We start from the raw sequence: 19,522 nt of genomic DNA on the forward strand, positions 1-19,522 counted from the left end.
CGGCAAATTCTTACCTCCACCTTTTCCTGCCTCCTCTAAGACCTTGCTCCATCTCTCTTTTTTCAGTAAGCTAGCCAATGGGGCTTCTATAGACAATGATGATCTCCAAAATGAACTGAGTAGCATCAACATGATTAAAAGGGGTTTGAATGGCAAGATAAGCAAATGCTAGAGAAGTACTCAGTGCACTTGGCATCTCCTGACCAAGAGTATGTTTGATAATATCTATTGATATGACTTGAGATGAGAGAACTGTTTTCCACTGTTTGTGAAATTTGACATCTCTTTGAGAAAATGAGTAGAGTGTCATGGAAGTATAAAAGGGTACATTTACATTTTATTTTATTTTATTTTTGGAAAGGGAGAAAAAGGTGAATTTCTCAGGTTACAGCTGTTATTAATTGAGCTCCTACTGCGGGCTGAACACTGTGCTCAGGACTTTGTATGCGTTATCTTATTTACTCCTCACAAGGATCCTGTAAAATAGCATTTCACTACCATTTAGCACTAAGGAAACTGAGACTTGGGAATGTTGTCCAAGATTTCATAGCAAGTAAGCAATGGAACCAGTATATAGACACAGGGTTGACACTAGAATCACATCACTGCTCTGGGCAGTGTCCTTCTTGGGCAGGATTCTAGAACATTTAAGAGTCCTTTAGGAAAGATCAGGATCCTTATAAGTCAGCATAGATTCCTGAGAAGAAATCATATCAGAATAATATAATTTCCTTTTTTGACAGCATTGCTAAACTTCAAGGTCAGAGAAAATGCAGAGTTTGAATATTGTATCTTAGGATATTAGAAAAGTATTTAACAAGGTCTTTCATGATATCCTTGTAGACATTATGTAGTGTGACCTAGCTGGTGGTCCTGTTATGAGAGTGTGCTTATATCAGTGAGAGTTTACTGGAAGAAACAGAAACTACTCTAGGTATTCCACACACAAAGAAATTTAAGTCAGAGATTATATTCATGTGTTCTCATATTGCTTTAAAGAACTGCGTGAGACTGGGTAATATATAAAGAAAAGGGGCATAATTTGCTCTTGGTTCTGCAGGCTGTACAGGAAGCATGGCTGGGGAGGCCTCAGGAAACCTACAGTCATGGTGGAAGGGGAAGCTGGCACGTCCTACGTGGCTGAACAGGAGAAAGAGCAAAGGGGGTGGTGCTATACCCTTTTAAACAACCAGATCTTGTGAGAACTCAACCACGAGACAGCACTAGGGAGATGGTGCTAAACCATTAGAAAACACCCTCGGCCGGGCGCGGTGGCTCAAGCCTGTAATCCCAGCACTTTGGGAGGCCGAGACGGGTAGATCACCAGGTCAGGAGATCGAGACCATCCTGGCTAACACGGTGAAACCCCGTCTCTACTAAAAAATACAAAAAACTAGCCGGGCGAGGTGGCGGGCGCCTGTAGTCCCAGCTACTCGGGAGGCTGAGGCAGGAGAATGGCGTGAACCCGGGAGGCGGAGCTTGCAGTGAGCTGCGATCCGGCCACTGCAGTCCAGCCTGGGCGACAGAGCCAGACTCCGTCTCAAAAAAAAAAAAAAAAAAAAAAAAAAGAAAACACCCCCATGATCCAGTCATCTCCCACCAGGCCCCCCTCCAGCATTGGGAATTAAAATTCAGCATGAGAATTAGGTGGGGACATAGAGCCAAGCCGTATTAGAGATGTAGATGTTAAGAAAATCAATGGAAAGGCTAGAGGAGAAGACTGTGTAGCATAGGCTTCAGGAGTGACTCCCACAACACCACAAAAGTGAGCATATAAGGAACAACTACTACTGCCACAATGAGGAATCGCAATCCAGAGGCTGCCACTGGCACTGTTGAGTTCAGTAATACAGACTGAAATCAACCGTCATTGCTATTTAGGGATTAGAAAGCTACTAAATATTACTGCAACCACTCCTCAGTACCTGTGAAACTGGTGACTAGATGCTAGAATGCTGCTGTAAATAATCAAGTCTCCATGACAGGGCTTGCAAGAAGGAAATAACTAAACTAGCAGACACATAGCTTCTGTTTGTTTTTTCCGCCCCCCCAGTTGTGAAAGAGTGCACTTACCCAGAACTCTAGTTGCAAGGAATTCTGAGAAATGTGGTGCTCAGCTCTCTAGCCTCTATGATACAAAGGCTCACCAGAGGCACATGGCAGTGGTTGCTAAATTTCAGTCGACTACAGTGTTAAATAATAAATTGTTTACCAGAAGATTTCTCATTTTGTGATACAGAACCTTGGTCTCAAGCCCTGGCTAGCTCAAAATTTTTCATAGAAACTTGGATGAAGCTATAAGGTGAAGGTCCATCAGAATTGCAAATAACATGAAGTGGAACAATAAAAATATGTTATAGGATAGAATGAGGATCCTAAAAGATCACCACAGGCTGGACCAGTGGGCTTGATTTACAAGATAAACCCTGCTCTTGGGTCCAAGTAACTAGCCTTACAAGTATGTATTGTAACAGTCAGTCTTCAGAGATGCTGGTCTGAAGACTGGAGCAGGGCTTGGACATCTCTGCTTTTAAAATATATTTTTTAAAATTTAAAAACTCTACAAGAGCTTCTGAGGTGCAGCTAGGACAGATAACCACTTTTTAGAACAAGGAAATAAACAGCTTCCCTCTGCTCTCAGGAGCCAGAACTCACCTGGAATATTGTGTTTAGAACTTACGGGAGTATTTAAGAAGGCTGGAGATACGCTGGAGCATGTTGAACAGAGAGGCAGCTGGATGGTGATATAGGTGGAGACCATGTTGTGTTAAGAATGGGTGGAGAGGCCAGGCGTGGTGGCTCATGCCTGTAATCCCAGCACTTTGGGAGGCTGAGGCAGACGGATCACCTGAGGTTGGGAGTTCGAGACCACCCTGACCAACATGGAGAAACCCCGTCTGTACTAAAAATACAAAATTAGCTGGATGTGGTGGTCTGTAATCGCAGCTGCTCTGGAGGCAGCTGCTCTGGAGGAGAATTGCTTGAACCTAGGAGGCGGAGGTTGCAGTGAGCTGGAGATTGCACCATTGCACTCCAGCCTGGGCAACAAGAGCAAAACTCCCATCTCAAAAAAAAAAAGAATGGGTAAAGAGGCCGGGCGCCGTGGCTCACGCCTGTAATCCCAGCACTTTCGGAAGCCAAGGCAGGTAAGGTCAGGAGTTCGAGACCAGCCTGGCCAACATGGTGAAACCCCATCTCTACTAAAAATACAAAAATTAGCCGGGCGTGGTGGCATGTACCTGTAATCCCAGCTACCCAGGAGGCTGAGGCAGGAGAATCACTGGAACCCAGGAGGCAGAGGCTGCAGTGAGCCGAGATCGTGCCACTGCACTCCAGCCTGGGTGACAGAGCAAGACTCTGTCTCAGAAAAACAAAAAAAGAATGGGTGGAGAAATAACTGGTTATGTTTAGGTTGTATATTATTTACTTATATTAACCTTTCATAAATGTTTATCATTTCTTAAATACTGGGTTAAATAATATTTACTAAATATACATTTAAAAAATGTCTTACCTGTATATGCCTATAGTATTTATTGATTTTGAGAATTTCAGAGTTTATTTTGGACAGCACATATATGCAGTTTTACTTAAATAGTAGGAGAAAGCAAATGAAGTTCTGCTTTAGCTTTTTAGGAGTTACTCTGGAGACAGATACTAGATATTCAGCGGCAGTTTAGGAGAGATACCAAGAAGGGAAGGCTGACTCTGCTTCCTGGTTCATCCATTGTTCCTAGATAAAATTGTGAAGTGTGAGGCAGTTTGTTTTGTTCTGAACATCTACTTCCATGCCGTATTCTTTGCTTAGTAATATCTTTCTCTCAGTTCTCATATCCTTTCCTTCCTTCCTTTTTCCCTCCAAAATCTGTTTTGGAAAAAGACCAGATACACAGGAATAAAATGCCTAATAATGTTTAATGTTCGTGAAATACATTTTCACCCAGAATCATACAGCCTTGAGCCAAAGGAGTAAATCACTAAGGATGGAATTTTAGATGCCAAGAAATAATTGGCAAGGGTAGGAGAATGTGTAGGGGAATTACTTTCCCACTTATCATGCTTTTATGAAACACTGTTGCATTCCTCTTTAACTTAGGAGGTTACTGTTGCCCGGGATATGACAATAAAGGTGACAACAATAAACTACAGGTCCCTCTTGCAGCTGGGTGCAAATACTCATCGTATTTTGGGCAACTAGAAATCGTTCATTTTCCTTTCCAAAAGTACGAGGAAGCCAGGTAAGGTGTGGCTGCAGTGGTTTGGAGTTCCCTGTGGGCACTGAGTATAGTCTACTCTTCTGTGTGCTCTTGGTCCGTGGGATGTTTAACAAAGTATAACCCAGCTCAGACCTGCTGGTGTATGTATTTTGGTTGTAGGATCCCTCTTTTATTAGCACAAAACACACACAAGGATGTAAATATTAGTCTTCCCTGTACAAATGAAAATCTCTTTCCTGTATAGGCCTTTGAAGAAAGCATTTTCATAGATACACACAGTGACCATTACAATATTCATTACTTGCACAGGAAATCCTTTTACTTAACTAAAATCTTGGGCTTCAATTTTTGTTTCCTTCTATTCTGCCTTCATTGGAGATTGAAAACAGCTGGTCACTATTTTCTGTGCAAAGAACCCTTCATAAATACTTGGATACTTATTAAGTTCTTCCTCAGACTTGACTTTTCTTAGCTAAATAATTTCAGTCTCTTTAACCTTTGTGCAGGTATTATTTTCTAAGCTTTTTAATCTCTTATGAATAGTCTGTGGACCTTCTCCATGTTATGTTTATCCTTCTTGGTTTTAAAATACAGTATGGTGAAGTTCAGAAAAAAACTGATGTCAGTAGCTTCTGTGTTAACATCCTGGTTTTTATATGTATTCACTATACTCTTGGCAACAAATTAAAGGACACATTTCCAAGGTCATTAATGAGGTGGAACCACCCACGTCTTAAAATATTTTTAGAAGAACAAATTAGGTAATCTTTATAAATCTCTTTGATGTTGACACATACTTTGCTGAAGTCATGATTGTTATTTTATTCTCTAAACTTGAATATCTTTGTCATAATCATGGTAAGAAGTTAAAAATTAAATTATTTTGTTAAAGTATTTTTAAATATTACTTTATATATTTACATTTTTATGAGGACTTTTGTTTAGAAGATGTGCAAATTAAGAAACTTAATGAATAATTATGGGTGGACTGACATGTTTTCTATGGTATTATATTCCTCACAATTTGGTTTACTTGTTAATGTTTTGGGGATGCATGAAGGAGATGAAAAGCAACCTTTTTCTTTAAAATTTCTTATCTACAAAGAGAATGAATGATAGTTACTTTATTCTTTATTGCTAATAGGCTTTTAGTTCCATAAGCAACTAGTTGAAGGAATTGGGGCCAAAATTGAGGAACTAGGTAATTCTGAACATTAAAATTATTGTTAAAATAAAATGTTTTTGTAAGCTGGGGATCAGAATTCAGCTGCAGCTGAAGAAATTGATGTCAATTTTATGTGATTATTCTTTCTGTGCTTAAAAAAACTATTTGCCGTAGCAACCACATCACATATGACAGTGGTTACTATCTTGAGATTTCCTGCTTTATTTTCTCATTGAAGAGCCTAGTATTTTTTTTTTAATAAATCATAAGTCAGAAACATCATCCTCTCTGTCCCACTTCTGTGAACATGTATCTCCCTGGAGACTCAGCTCCACATTGTGGCATGTGTTTCATATTGTGTCGTTAAACATTACTGGGCAATTGCAGCTGCCCCCTCCCATTAACTTTTAAAACAAACCTAACCAGTTTTCCTCTTTAAAATTTTTTTAAAATTGTTTTTTAATATTTTATGTGTATGACAAAGAGATACTCTAAATGTTAATGCTAGGTTTTAAATTAAGCAATGGAAAATATTTAGAAGTGTAAGCACATACGTTTGAATAAAAAATTAAGTGTAAACATATCTTGGTTAATAGTATCTTGTTATCAAATCATCCAGAAAGAAAAATCTAACAGAATAGATTCCTCCTTTTATTTAAGTTGCTTTTTAAACTTTTGTTAACTCTCTTTAAGAATGTTTATTTTTATCTTAGGAATGGGTTATTTTTAAAATTTTTGAGTATGGAAGCCAAAAGGCACTTTGCCATAGGTTTTTTAGGTCAACCCGTAAAAAAACCTTTAAAACTATAATGTATCTGAAACGTACTGATATTTAAACTACTCTGTATAATAGTGGACTTCAAGTTTGAAATTGGAATGTTTCTGCAGTAAAACTGAAGATTGCTGCTTCTGCTTCTCCCTGCATCCTCCATTTGGGAATAGAAATGCATCAGTTAAGGACTGAATTTGACTGTATGTACCAATAAACCCAAATAACAGTGGTTTAAACAAAATAAGATTAATTTCTTTTCTCATTTAACGAGAAATCCAGAAGCAGAGTATCCAGCACTGGCAGAGTGAGTTCATGATGTCATTAGAAATCCTTTCTGTGACACCATCTTTAGGGTATTATGCTTGTTCTTCTGCCTGCAAAATAAATGCAGGATCTCTATCCATCAAGTCTGCATTCCAGGCAGTAGAAAAGAGCAAAAAACAGAAAGGATTGTGCCTGTATCAAGAAAACAGAGCTTTCCTAGAAACCCTTACTTGATTTTTTTTTTTTTTTTTTTTGAGAGAAGGGTCTTACTTTGTCATCTGGAGTGGAAATGGTGGTGTGATCATAGCCCATAGCTTATTGCAGCTTCAAACTCCTGACCTCAAGCAATCCTCCTGCCTCAGCCTTCCAAAATGTTGGGATTAGAGGTATGAGCCACCGTACTTGGCCTAAACCCTTATTTTTATGTGTCATTAGCCAGAATTGTATTACATGGCCACTTTTTCCAACAAGATAGATACTTTCTCACCCCTAGTCAGGAAGCTAGGAATTATAGATATTAGGGAGGCAAATTTTTCACTTCAAGACACTACAACATTAATGGTGGCTCATGTGACTTCAGTTAGAAGCTCCTGATTGGGATGTTGTCAGGAGCACGCACAAGACTGTTGGGATTAGAAGAATAGATTCCTGGAATGAAATTTCCTAGTAATTTCCTTTCTTTATTTAATCAGCACCAAGGAGTAGTCTGCTTCTCCCCTTTCTGTTGCTACCACTTCTCTCTAATGAAACTGTTTCTTCTCTGACTCATTGCAGAAAAGAACACTGTCTTTCCTTCAGCCTTTTTCTTACTCTCCTCATCTTTATAGGAAATGCCTGGTCATCCCATCTTTCTGTTTTGAAGGTTTTTATAGAAGATTAAAATTCCCCCACTTTATTCTTCGTAGTGAAAAAAGCAACTTCTGAGATTTTATTTTTCTCCTTCTCCTTCCCAGTTTATGCTGCTACTCTGTAGATCATATTAGAATAGGTACTCTATAAATGTTAGTTTCTGGTAGGAAAATATTAGTTTTAAATTTACTCCAATAATGGTTTGGGTGAATTTTCTCAGATACAGAGGTCTGAAGTAAGAGTCAGTGGTATATCAAGAGAACCCTGTTTATTACAGTATTGGGGAGTTTGTAAAGATTCTGGGATGAAGAGTTCCTTATCTCCTAGTTGAGGAGAAAACAAAGAAGACCATAATGAGAGCCTCAGCAATGAAGCCAGTGCTGGATTTAAAAAAAAAAAAAAATTAATGAAAGCAATGTGGTTCTGGCTTGGTGTGGAGAGAGGAAGATGATCTGGGGAGGAACATAGGTCACAGAGTGCTGTTGTCTTCACTGAATTAGTAGTGCCACAATGCATGCTTTTTGTAGTTTCTATTGTTTTGTTTCATTTTTACCAAAGTACCTACAAATACTAAATTTACTTTTTATAGAATGCTATCTAGAAATACGCTTCAGTGAAACCTTTCCATTCATTATCAAATACAGTTGATAATGGTGGTTTAGGAGTTTCTTACTTTTCCAGCAATTTGTTTCTAAAGAAACCGTTTTTCCTCTCCTCCCTGATTCTGACTTTCCTTGACAAACTTGATAACCCTTATTATATAATACTGAATGTTAAAGTTTTCAGATGTATTTATGTGTGTGACACATTTTAAGACTTCTTGATGAAAACAGAACTTACAACTAAATATATAATTCTATTACAGAATCAATCTTCCTTTTAAAAAGAAAAAGAAACAAAAAGAATATTGAGCAAAGAATTTCTTTAAGGGATTATCCTCCTTCTCCCAGCTTTACGGTTTGATTTACTACTTTGATTAGTTTATAAAAAATATGCATAAGTTGAGCTACACTTGCAATTTTTTTAAATTTACAAAATGGGGCAGAAATGGAGAATAACAGGTTAAATTCCTAGACTCGATTTTCATTTAAGAGGTTACCATGGGAACCAAATTTCAATTCTGAATATAGAGAAATATGTCTTGTAATGATGAAGCCTAGAGACAAATCAAAGGTACTAAAAATCTGCTGAAAATGTTAATGGAATGTATGTGTCCTATCTAAACGTCAGTAATGTAACCCATCAGATTAACCAATTTCTATTTTTATTGTCGATTTCAGGGAACAAAGTTGAAGATGAACACCATAAACACCATGTCTTTATTTTTAGCATATTTATTGATCGTTGAAATATTACACCTTCTCCTCTATATATTTTGTTCATTTTTAACATTCCTGTAAAATCTGTTATGACAGGAAATCTAAAGGCAGCCTTTGCCATTATCTTGGTGAACTGTCCCTAAGGAGTTTCATTTTCATGAACTTTGAATGTGAGATATGAGAGTGTTCTAAGTTCTAAAGGTTTACCACAAATATTGGTGTTTTATAGTATCTTAAATTTGATAGACTATCTCAGTATCTTTACAGTGGGTACCATTTGGGTCCCAGATGTCTTGTCACATTTATTTTCTAGCCATCTAAAACTGTAACTAGAGGACTGGTCCTTAGATAAACAGTTGTGTTGAGAGTCTTTTTCTATTTTTCCACTAATACATGCATATTCTGAAAATCAGGTTCTTTCTGACTCTACTGGGATAGATCATTCTATTATTACTTGCACCAACCTAATAATAATTGTGGTAGTCACAATACTTTCTCAAATACGTTATCAGCAGTGCACCAATGCTAGTAATGAAATACATATAGCTTCTACTAATTCAAAAGTAACGTTGAAAAACCATGTAACATGGCTCCTGCTGTTGTTGTTCATAGATATTGAATATCTAGGTAGACAGTCAAAAACACATATTGATAGAGATAGCTGTGAAATTATTTAGGTAAAGGATTTGGAATTCTGCATTAGGGAACTTATGACTTAATGAAAAGTAAAGATGGAAACACATTTAAAAGACATAGCCAGGTGTGGTGGCCCACACCTGTGATCCCAGCACTTTGGGAGGCCAAAATGGGAGGATTGCTTGAGTCCAGGAGTTTGAAACCCGCCTAGGCAGCATAGTAAGATCTCATCTCTACAAAAAGTAAACAAAAATTAACCAAGTGTGGTGGTGCATGCCTGTAGTCCTAGCTACTCAGGAGGCTGAGGAGGATCGCTTGAGCCTGGGAGGTCAAGCCCTCAGTGGGCGGAGATCATGCCACTGCACTCCAGCCTGGGAGACAGAAGGAGAGACCCTGTCAGTCAGTCAAATCAGTCGGTCCACCCCCCCATCCATCCATACAACATATTCATAGGGTAAAAATAAAAATTACTTTTACCAATAATTATATTATTCACATGTTTACATTGTATTGTAATCATTCATTTAATCAGAGATTAGGCTCAACCATCAAAACACCCCCTAGAAAGTGAAGAAGACCTCTGGATAGATAATTAAAAAATAAGATTACTTGCAAATAAAGATCTGCACATAGAGAAAAACTTAGTTATTTAAAAAAGAGTAAATAACACAAAACCACGTAATTAGCAGGATTTCTGAGATACATTTCTATGCTCATGTTCATAGGAGCATTATTCAACAAAAGTGGAAAAACTAAAGTATTCATTGACAGACAAATGGATAAGCAAAATGTAGTATATGCATAGAATTGAATGTTATTTATCCTTGAAAAGGTAGGAAATGTTGACACATGCCACAACATGAATGAACCTTGAGGTCATTATGTTAAGTGAAATAAGCCAATCATAAAAAAAAAAAAAAGGAAAAAAAAAAAACACTTTAATGGATTTCACTTACATGAAGTATCCAGAGTAGTAAGACTCATAAAAACAGAAAGTAAAATGGTGGTTGCTAGAGGTAGGGGAAAATGGCGAGTTGTTTATTGGGTACAAGAGTCTCCATTTTGCAAGGTGAAAGTTCTGGAGATTGGTCACACAATACCTCATGCTACTGAACTGCACATTTTTAAATGGTTAAGATGGTAATATAAAAAATTTTTTTATTGTGGTAAAATACATATAACCTAAAATTCACCATCTTAACCATTTTTAACCATAAGCATACCTCATTATTGCGATTTGTTTTTTTGTGCTTCACAGACACTGTTTTTTATAGATTGAAGGTTTGTGGCAACTTGTGTCGAGCAAGTCTGTTGGTGCTGTTTTTCCAACGTTATGTGCTCACTTTGTGTTTCTGTGTCATAGTTTGGTACTTTTCACAATATTTCAAACCTTTTTATCATTATTATATCTGTTACAGTAATCTGTGATCAGTGGTCTTTGGTGTTACTATTGTAATTGTTTTGGGACACAACAAACTGCCCCTATATAAGATGGCAAATTTAATTGATAATTGTAGTATGTGTTCTGACTGCCCCACCAGCAGGCCATTACCCTGTCTCTCTCCCTCTCCTCAGACCCCCCTGTTCTTTGAGACACCACAGTATTGAAATTAGGCCCATTGATAACCCTACAATGGCCTCTATGTGCTAAAGTGAAAGGAAGAGTCACACATCTCTCACTTTAAATCAAAAGCTAGAAATGATTAAACTTAGTGAGGAAGGCATATTGAAAGCTGAGACTGGGTGAAAGCTAGGCCTCTTGCACCAAACAGCCAAGTTGTGAATACAAAGAAAAAGTTATTAAAGGAAATTAAAAGTTCTGCTCTAGTGAACACATGAATGATAAGAAAGTGAAACAGCCTTTCCCTTTCTGATATGGAAAAAGTTTGAGTGGTGTGGATAGAAGATTAAACCAGTCACAACATTTCCTTAAGCCAAAGACTAATCCAGATCAAGGCTCTAATCTGTTCAATTCTGTAAAGGCTGAAAGAGGTGAGGAAGCTGCAGAAGAAAAGTTTGAAGCTAGCATAGGTTGGTTCATGACATTTAAGGAAAGAAGCTATCTCCGTACCATAAAAGTACAAAGTGAAACAGCAAGTACTGGTGTAGAAGCTGCAGCAAGTTATCCAGAAGATGTAGCCAAGATAATTGATTAAGGTGGCTACACTAAACAACATAATTTCAATATAGAAGAAAAAGTCTTCTATTGGAAGATGTCATCTAAGACTTTCCTAGCTACAGAGGAGAAGTCAATGCCTGGCTTCCGAGCTTCAAAGGACAGGCTGGTGGTGGAGATTAAGTTAAAACCAATGTTCATTTACCATTTTGAAAATCCTAGGGCCCTTAAAAATTATGCTAATTCTGTTGTGCCTGTGTTCTGTAAATGGAATAATGAAGCCTGGATGGCAGCACATTTGTTTACACCATGGTTTGCTGAATATTTTAAGCCTACTGTTGAGACCTACTGCTGAGAAAAAAATACTATCTTTGGACTGTTACTGCTCAGTGAGAATGCACCTGGTCACCCAAGGGCTCTGATGGAAGTATGCAAGGAAATTAGTGTTGTTTTCATTCCTGCTAACACAACATCCATTTTGTAGCCCATAGATCCAGGAGTATTTTAGACTTTCAAGTCTTATTATTAAGAAATACGTTTTATAAGGCAATATCTGCCATAAATAGTGATTGCTCTGATGGATCTGGGCCAAGTAAGTTGAAAACCTTCTGGAAAGGATTCACCATTCTTCATGTTATTAAGAACATTTGTGATTCATAGGAAGAGGTAAAAAGATCAGCATTAACAGGAGTTTGGAAGAAGTCCATTCCAACCGTCATGGATGATTTTAAGGGGTTAAAGACTTCAGTGGAGGAAGTAACTGCAAGTGTGATGGAAATAGTGAAAGAACTAGACTTGGAAGTACAACCTGAAGATGTGACTGAATCGCTGCAATCTCATTATTAAACTTGAACCGATGAAGAGTTGCTTCTTGTGGATGAGCAAAGAAAGTGGTTTCTTGAGATAGAATCTACTCCTTGTGAAGATGCTGTGAACATTGTTGAAATGACAATAAAGGACTTAGAATTTTCTATAAACTTAGTTGATAAAGCAGTGGTAGAGTTTGAAAGGATTGACTACAATTTTGAAAGGCGCTCTGCTGTGGGTAAAATGTTATGAAACAGCATCTCATGCTACAGAGAACTCTTTTGTGAAAGGAAGAGTTAACTGATACAGCAAACTTCACTGTGGTATTATTTAAGAAACGCTACAGCCACCCCAAACTGGACTTCTAAGCAGCACAGGTGCCTCTGCACTCTCTCGTTATTCTCCAGGGTTCTCCCACTGACACTCCAGTCAAATCTTAGCTGTTTATCTGGTGCCTTGGTCTTTTTTTGTTCAGAGTGGACTAGCACCAGGCCTCTCTTGTCAGCCATCTATCTGATGTCACTCCTAAACATAACTTTTAGAAAACCAAATACTGCATGTTCTCACTTACAAGTGGAAGCTAAATGTTGAGAACACATGGACACATCTGGGGAACAACATACACTGGGGCTTTTCAGAGAGTGGAGGCTGGGAGGAGGGAGAGGATCAGAAAAAACAACAAATGAGTACTAGGCTTGACACCTGGATGATGAAATAATCTGTACAACAAACCCCCATGACACAAGTTTACCTGTGTAACAAACCTGCACATATACCCCTGACCTTAAAAGTTAAAAAAAATTTTCTTTAAGAAAATTGACGTTGTAAAAGCAAGCAATCAAACAAACATAACTTTTATATGCACTGGGAAACCAAAAAATTTATGTGACTTACATTATTGCGATATTCTCGTTGCAGTGGTCTGGAACCAAACCTGCAATAACTGCAAAATATGCCTGCATCTAGTTCAGTGGTATTAATCTTAAGCACTTCCATAAAGTTGTGCAGCCATCACCACCATCAATTTCCATAACTCTTTTCATCTTGTAAAACTCAACTTCTGTACCCATTAAACACTAACTCCCCATTTCCCTCTCCTCTTATTCCCTAGTAACCACCATTCTGTTTTCTGTCTCTATGATGTTGACTACTCTAAGTACCTGACATAAGTGGAATCATACAGTATTTTGTTCTTATGTTACTAGCTTACTTCACATAGCATAATGTCCTCAAGGTTCATCCATGTTGTAGCATGTGTCAGAATTTCCTTCCTCGCAATTTGCTTATCCATTCCTCTGCAAATGGGCACTTGGCTTGCTTCCATGTGTTAGCTATTATGAATAATGCTGCGATAGACATGGGGATACAGATATCTCTTCAAGACCTGGCTTTCAATTCCAGATATATACCCAGAAGTAAGATGGTAAATTTTATCTTAAAAAAATTTTTTTAAACACATAAGGTGAAGTCAATAAAACCTTCGTTTTGATATGGCAAACCATTTTATTTTAAGGCAATGAGACAGAATTTTTTTAATGAATAAATATCACCATTACCACTCTCTCTTGTATCCTCACCTAAGCCGTCTCACCTAGGTTCCCAATCTGTCAAATAACGCATATAGAGATCCAAAAGTAGGGAGAAAGGAAAGAGGAGATAGGATGCTTACCTGTCAGTTCTGTCTCCCTCACCCCACCATTTTGTTTTTTGAAGTTTGTTTAAGAATTCCAGACTCTCTGATTTGCCACATAAACTAGGCATCGATTTAGGCTTTCCTCATATTTTTAAAGACTAAAAATAAGTCTTAGCATGCATTCTTTTGACCAAAATGACCGTAAAACTCATCCCAACTAACAGTGTTACTTAGTTGTCATAGTAGTAACTGTAGTTTTAAACTGTGCCAGGACTATTACAAATGCAATCTAGGTTGATCAGATGACAGTTATGAATATTATGTCTCTTTTTAGAGGAACAGTGAGACTAGAATGTCTCCATAGGCAAGTAAACAAGTTGGTGATGAATCTGAAACATATATCCTATGAAAAGAACTGGAGATGTTTTATATTAAAAATAGACAGCCAAGACAGGAGCCATTACCTCTGTCTTCAGATATTTGAGGGACAATTATATGAAAGAGGAATTTATTTGGAACATGAGTGTAAATTACAGAAGGAAAGATTTCAATTTTACATTTTAAAAATACTTTTTGTAACTTACAGTTGCCCAGCAGGGCCCTTGTGGGGAGGTGCACTCCCACCAAAAATTTTTAAGAAACTAGTTTACTGCCTGACCAACATGGAGAAACCCCATCTCTACTAAAAATACAAAATTAGCCAGGCATGGTGGCACGTGCCCGTAATCCCAGCTACTTGGGAGGCTGAGGCAGGAGAATTGCTTAAACTCAGGAGGCGGAGGTTGTGGTGAGCTGAGATCATGCCATTGCACTCCAGCCTGCACAACAAGAGCGAGACTCCATCTCAGAAAGAAAAAAGAAAGTAATTTACTTTCTATTTGGAGAATTATATGGGAAATGCCTTCTTGGTGGTCTCTGGGACATTTATTTGGAGCCCTGGGGCTTTAAGGAATCCAATTTGAAAACCACCAATCGAGACCAGTATAGCCAGATTAAAAATCTAGTTATTCCAAATATTTATTTCCTATTTAGTCATTCAGTATAAAAAATGAAGAGCCATTGAAAGATGCTGAGGAGAATGACGTGGTTTGGTTCGTATTTAGAAAGGTCACCACGTTGACAATACGGAAATTAAAATCAAAACTGTGATATTGGAAGCAAGGAGACGAGTTTGGAGGTTGCTACAATGGCCTAAGCAAGAAATGATTAGAAGCTAAACTAAGACAGTTGCAATGATAAGTAGAGAAAAGGGGTTATGGTTAACTGTATTGAGAAGTAGAATTAAAAGACCTAATGATCAGTTTGCTGTGGTGGGAAGGGAGGAGTCTGAGTTAATTCTCAACTTTATTATTTTTGGGGATTGAGTAAATAAGGTTGACTTTAGTGGAGATAGACTATGTCAGGGGAGCTGTAGGTTTGAAGGGAAAGATCTTGAATTTAGTTTTAGAACTGGTAAATTAATTGACAGCTCACCTCAGATTAAGTTATCTAATAGCAAGCAAAGTTAGATATGGAACTTTGGAGCAAGGTCTGGGCTAGAGAAGTAGTGTTGGGAGACATGGATGTAAGTTTGGCAGGCGAAGCTGTGGGAGTCCAGCCAGGGGCAGAGGGAATCAGAAACACTGAGGAAGCAGTTTGATAGATATAAGAGGAAACTGAGTAAGTCCTTATAATTTCTTTTTTAATTTTTTAAAAGTATATATATATATATATTTTTTTTAATTTGAACAGGGTCTTGCTCTGTTGCCCAGGCTGAAGTGCAGTGGCACAATCATGACTCACTGCAGCCTTGACCTCCCAGGCTCAAGTGACCCTCCCAACCTCTGCTGCCGAAGTGGCTGGGACTACAGATAGGTGCCACCATACCTGGCTAATTTTTTGTATTTTTCATAGAGACAGAGTCTCGCTATGTTGTTCAGGCTGGTCTTGAGCTCCTGGGCTCAAGCATCCCTTCCACCTTAGCCTCCCAAAGTTCTGAGGTTACGGGCAATGCGCCACCATGCCTAGCCAAGTCCTCATAATTTCTTACAGCTGAAAATGTACGATAACAATAGCAATGCAGGCTTAAATGCAAAGAAAAAAAGTCCACCAAAAACACTTGAGTTTTTAAACTTTACTTTCTTTGAGAAATTTGAAATACAACTGAAATGATTTTTAATAAAATTACGATAATGATTCTACTAGACTTCTGAAGTGTTTCTACAATCTAAACATTCCAGACCTTTGCCTAATCATCAGCTTAATTTTTATTTGGTCTGGGTATTTTTAAATTCTTATTTCACTTTGTTCTTTATGAAATTAATTTTGTTGGCCTTGAATCTGACCAGTGCAAATTTATTATATGGTTTCATAAAAAATCATACTTCAATGAAAATACTTCCTTAAATGTAAGAACTTATACCTTCCTTATGTTCTTTACCTAAGGAAATGCAACCTCACCACAAGTACAAAGACCATCTTTCATGGACTACTTTGATAAGCAAGACTTCAAGAATAAGAGTCACGAAAACTGTAATCAGAACATGCATGAACCCTTCCCTTTGTCCAAAAACGTTTTTCCTGATAACTGGAAAGTTCCTCAAGATGGAGACTTTGACTTTGTAAGTACATTTTAATCCTTCCATTTATGTTTACTCCTTCTATATTTTACCATCAAATTGAGAAGCATAGTTCATATGTATGTGAACTGTGTGTATGTATATACAATTATAGACCATATGTTAATATTCATTTTACAGCCATATACATGGGTAGAGGAATTGTGAAGCTGTAGCTTGCTTATAGAAATGTACTTGCAGAAAATGCTTTTTTATAGTTAAATAAATCATAGCTCAAATTTAGACAAATATTCAGGACTCCTTAAAACTAAAATGACAACTATTTTAAAAGATGTTTTCAATAATGCAAATATGAGATACTTCTGACAGTCAGTAAACTCAGTTGCCAAAATTAATGATGCAAAGGTATTTATGACATAGTTTGAGAATTTGCTTCAATTTTGAAAGTATATGAGTTGGTTTCTATTTGAATAAGTGTTAATTCCACTTGGTTTCTCAGAAATAATAGTCCTATTCTGTACCTAGGAGCATATAAACTTCCGTATAAAACTGCCTTATCGCCTATTTTGTTATATTTTCTCTTTATTTCTTCTACCCTGGTTCTTCTTACTTCTTTTAAAGAATGCATAAAATACAGGTAAATTATTTTAAAGTCACTGTTTCCAGAACTTGAGAGAATAAATTCTCAAAATGAGTTATTTAATGGAGTGAAAATTTTGTGGAGTAAATTTTTACTTAAGAACATTTTAAATAATAATGTTACTTTTGCATATTGTTCTAGAAGATTTTTTTTCCAAACAAAATAACTTTATAATCCTTTGTAGTTTTATTAATAAATGTATGTATACGTAAATACAACTTTAGATATATGTAAATATATACATTTTTTAAATTTAAGAATTTTTAAGTAATATTAAACCATTTTGCTTAGACAACATGACTCCAAATGCTTTGCAATTATAAATATTTTAAGTACTTTTTTCCTCAATATTGTGATTGAGTTTTTAAATAATCAGATAATAAAGTTTCAAAATCTGTCCCCAATAAATTTAGTACTAATTGCTAGCAAATATTAGCAGTATAATTCACAGGTTAGCCTGCAAACATCATTGCAATGTCTACTTAATATTTTTTTCAATATCATAGTAAGCAATTAGAAAAATAAAATCAGTATGTCTTTAGTGCTAATAAGATTTCATTTTAAGCTACTTTTTAAAAATTATGAATTATTTAGAATGCTGACATTTAAGCTTTAAATTATTCATGAATATAATGAATAATGTAGAGTATTTAACCTCAAAGAGTTCTGTCTTGTGTCAGTTGGAATAAATCTTTTTTTTTTTTTTTTTGGCATAAATTTAAAGGTTTTTTAAATTTACAAGTGCCGTTTTTTAAATTTACATGGATATAGTGCATCGTGGTGAAGTCTGGGCTTTTAGTGTAACCATTACCCAAATAATGTGCTTTGTACCCTTTAGGTAATTTCTCATCCCTGACTCCCTTCTTGCCGTCTCACCCTTCCAACTTTCCATTGTCTATTATTCCACACTCTGTGTTCCTGTGTACACATTAGTTAGCTCCTACTTATACATGAGAACATGTAGTATTTGACTTTGCTGTTTCTGTTTCACTTAAGATAATAGCCTCCAGTTCCATCCATGTTGCTTCAACAGATAAGATTTTATTCTTTTTTATGGCTGAATAGTGTGGAATACATCTTAATGGTCTCTGAGAAACAGTTTGAAATGAGCTACAAAGTAATGAATAAATTATCACGGTTAAAAAATGGCAAATAAAATGATTTAATTTTGCTTCAGTTAATCTTTCTACCACCCCAAAATTTAATGGCTTAAAATAACAACTATTTTACTTTCATCAAAACCACAATTTTGTGGGTTAATAGTTTGTCTAGGTTTATCTAAGTGTGTCTTCTGCTGGGCTCACCTGGGGTTTCTTAAGTGACTGCGGTCATCTGCTGGCTTGAATGGGGCTGAACAGTCTCTCTAAAGTTACTTCACAAATGTGTTGGCAATTGTGCTGACTATTGACTACGTCATATGATCTCATTAGGCAAGCCTGGGGTTTTTACGTGGCCATAGTAGCCTTCCAAGAAGGTGAAAACAAGGTTGTAAGGCCTCTTGACGTCAACTTAGAATCTGCACAGTGTCCATTGATGATAGCATCAAAAAGAATGAGATACTTAAGAATAACCAAGTAGGTAAAAGACTTGTACACTGAAAACTGCAAAAATATGGGTGAAAGAAATTAGACATCAATACATGAAAAGACATATTCATAGATCATAAGCTTTAATATTGTTAGGATGTTTCTATTGCCTAAACCGATCTACAGATTCATTGTTATCTCTGTCAAAATCCTAATGGTATTTTTTGCAAAAGTAGAAAAAACTCATTCTAAAATTCATATGGATTCTCAAGGGACCCTAATTAGTCTAAACAATCTTGAAAAAGAAAAACAAAATTGAAGATCTCATGTTTCCTGATTTCAAAACTTACTACCAAGCTATTGAAATCAAAACAATGTGGTACTGTCAGAAAGACACATGTAGACCAATGGAATAGAGAGCTGAGAAGTAAACTTTTCACATCTTTGGTCAAATGATTTTCGACAAGGGTCCTAAGACCATTCATTGGGGGTAAAGAAGAGGCATATCAATGAATCGTGCTGGGAAAACTGGATATCCACATGCAAAAGAATGAAGTTGGAGTCTTACTTGACACCATATACAAAAATTAGTTCAAAATGGGCCAAAGATCTTACAGTAAGAACTAAAACTAAAAAATTACTAGGAAATACATATGAGAAAAACTTCATGACTTTGGATTTGGCAGTGATTTCTAGGCTATGACACTAAAAACAAGTAACAAAAAAATAGATAAATTGGACTACATCAAAATGGAAAACTTGAGTTCATCACAAGACACTATCAACAGAGTGGAGGGCCACCAATGGAATGATAGAAAACATTTGTAAATCATATATCTGATAAGAGGTTAATATTCATAATGTATAATGAACTCCTACAACTCAACAGCAACAAAAAAACCCCAAACAATCCATTTCAGAAATGAGCAAAGGGGCTGGGCATGGTGGCTCATGCCTGTAATCCCAGCACTTTGGGAGGCTGAGGTGGGTGGATCACCCGAGGTCAGCAGTTCGAGACCA

The 19,522-nt window shown here is 36.8% G+C and overlaps 1 protein-coding gene across 7 annotated transcripts in view; it reads left to right on the forward strand.

The window, feature by feature from the left end:
• Positions 1-19,522, forward strand: part of LOC105476082 (serine/threonine kinase 3) — a 332,200-nt gene that overhangs the window by 238,793 nt on the left and 73,885 nt on the right. For all 7 annotated transcript variants that reach the window (XR_011606855.1, XR_011606854.1, XR_983846.3 and 4 more), the window contains one exon: positions 16,203-16,378. Coding sequence is in view for 4 of the 7 variants with exons in the window: in XM_071067958.1 (XP_070924059.1) it covers positions 16,203-16,378 (176 nt within the window). In the remaining 3 variants the exon portion in view is untranslated. The remainder of the gene's footprint in view (positions 1-16,202; positions 16,379-19,522) is intronic.

Source organism: Macaca nemestrina, chromosome 8 (assembly GCF_043159975.1).
Source record: "Macaca nemestrina isolate mMacNem1 chromosome 8, mMacNem.hap1, whole genome shotgun sequence".
In the NCBI taxonomy this organism is placed as follows: Eukaryota; Metazoa; Chordata; class Mammalia; order Primates; family Cercopithecidae; genus Macaca; species Macaca nemestrina.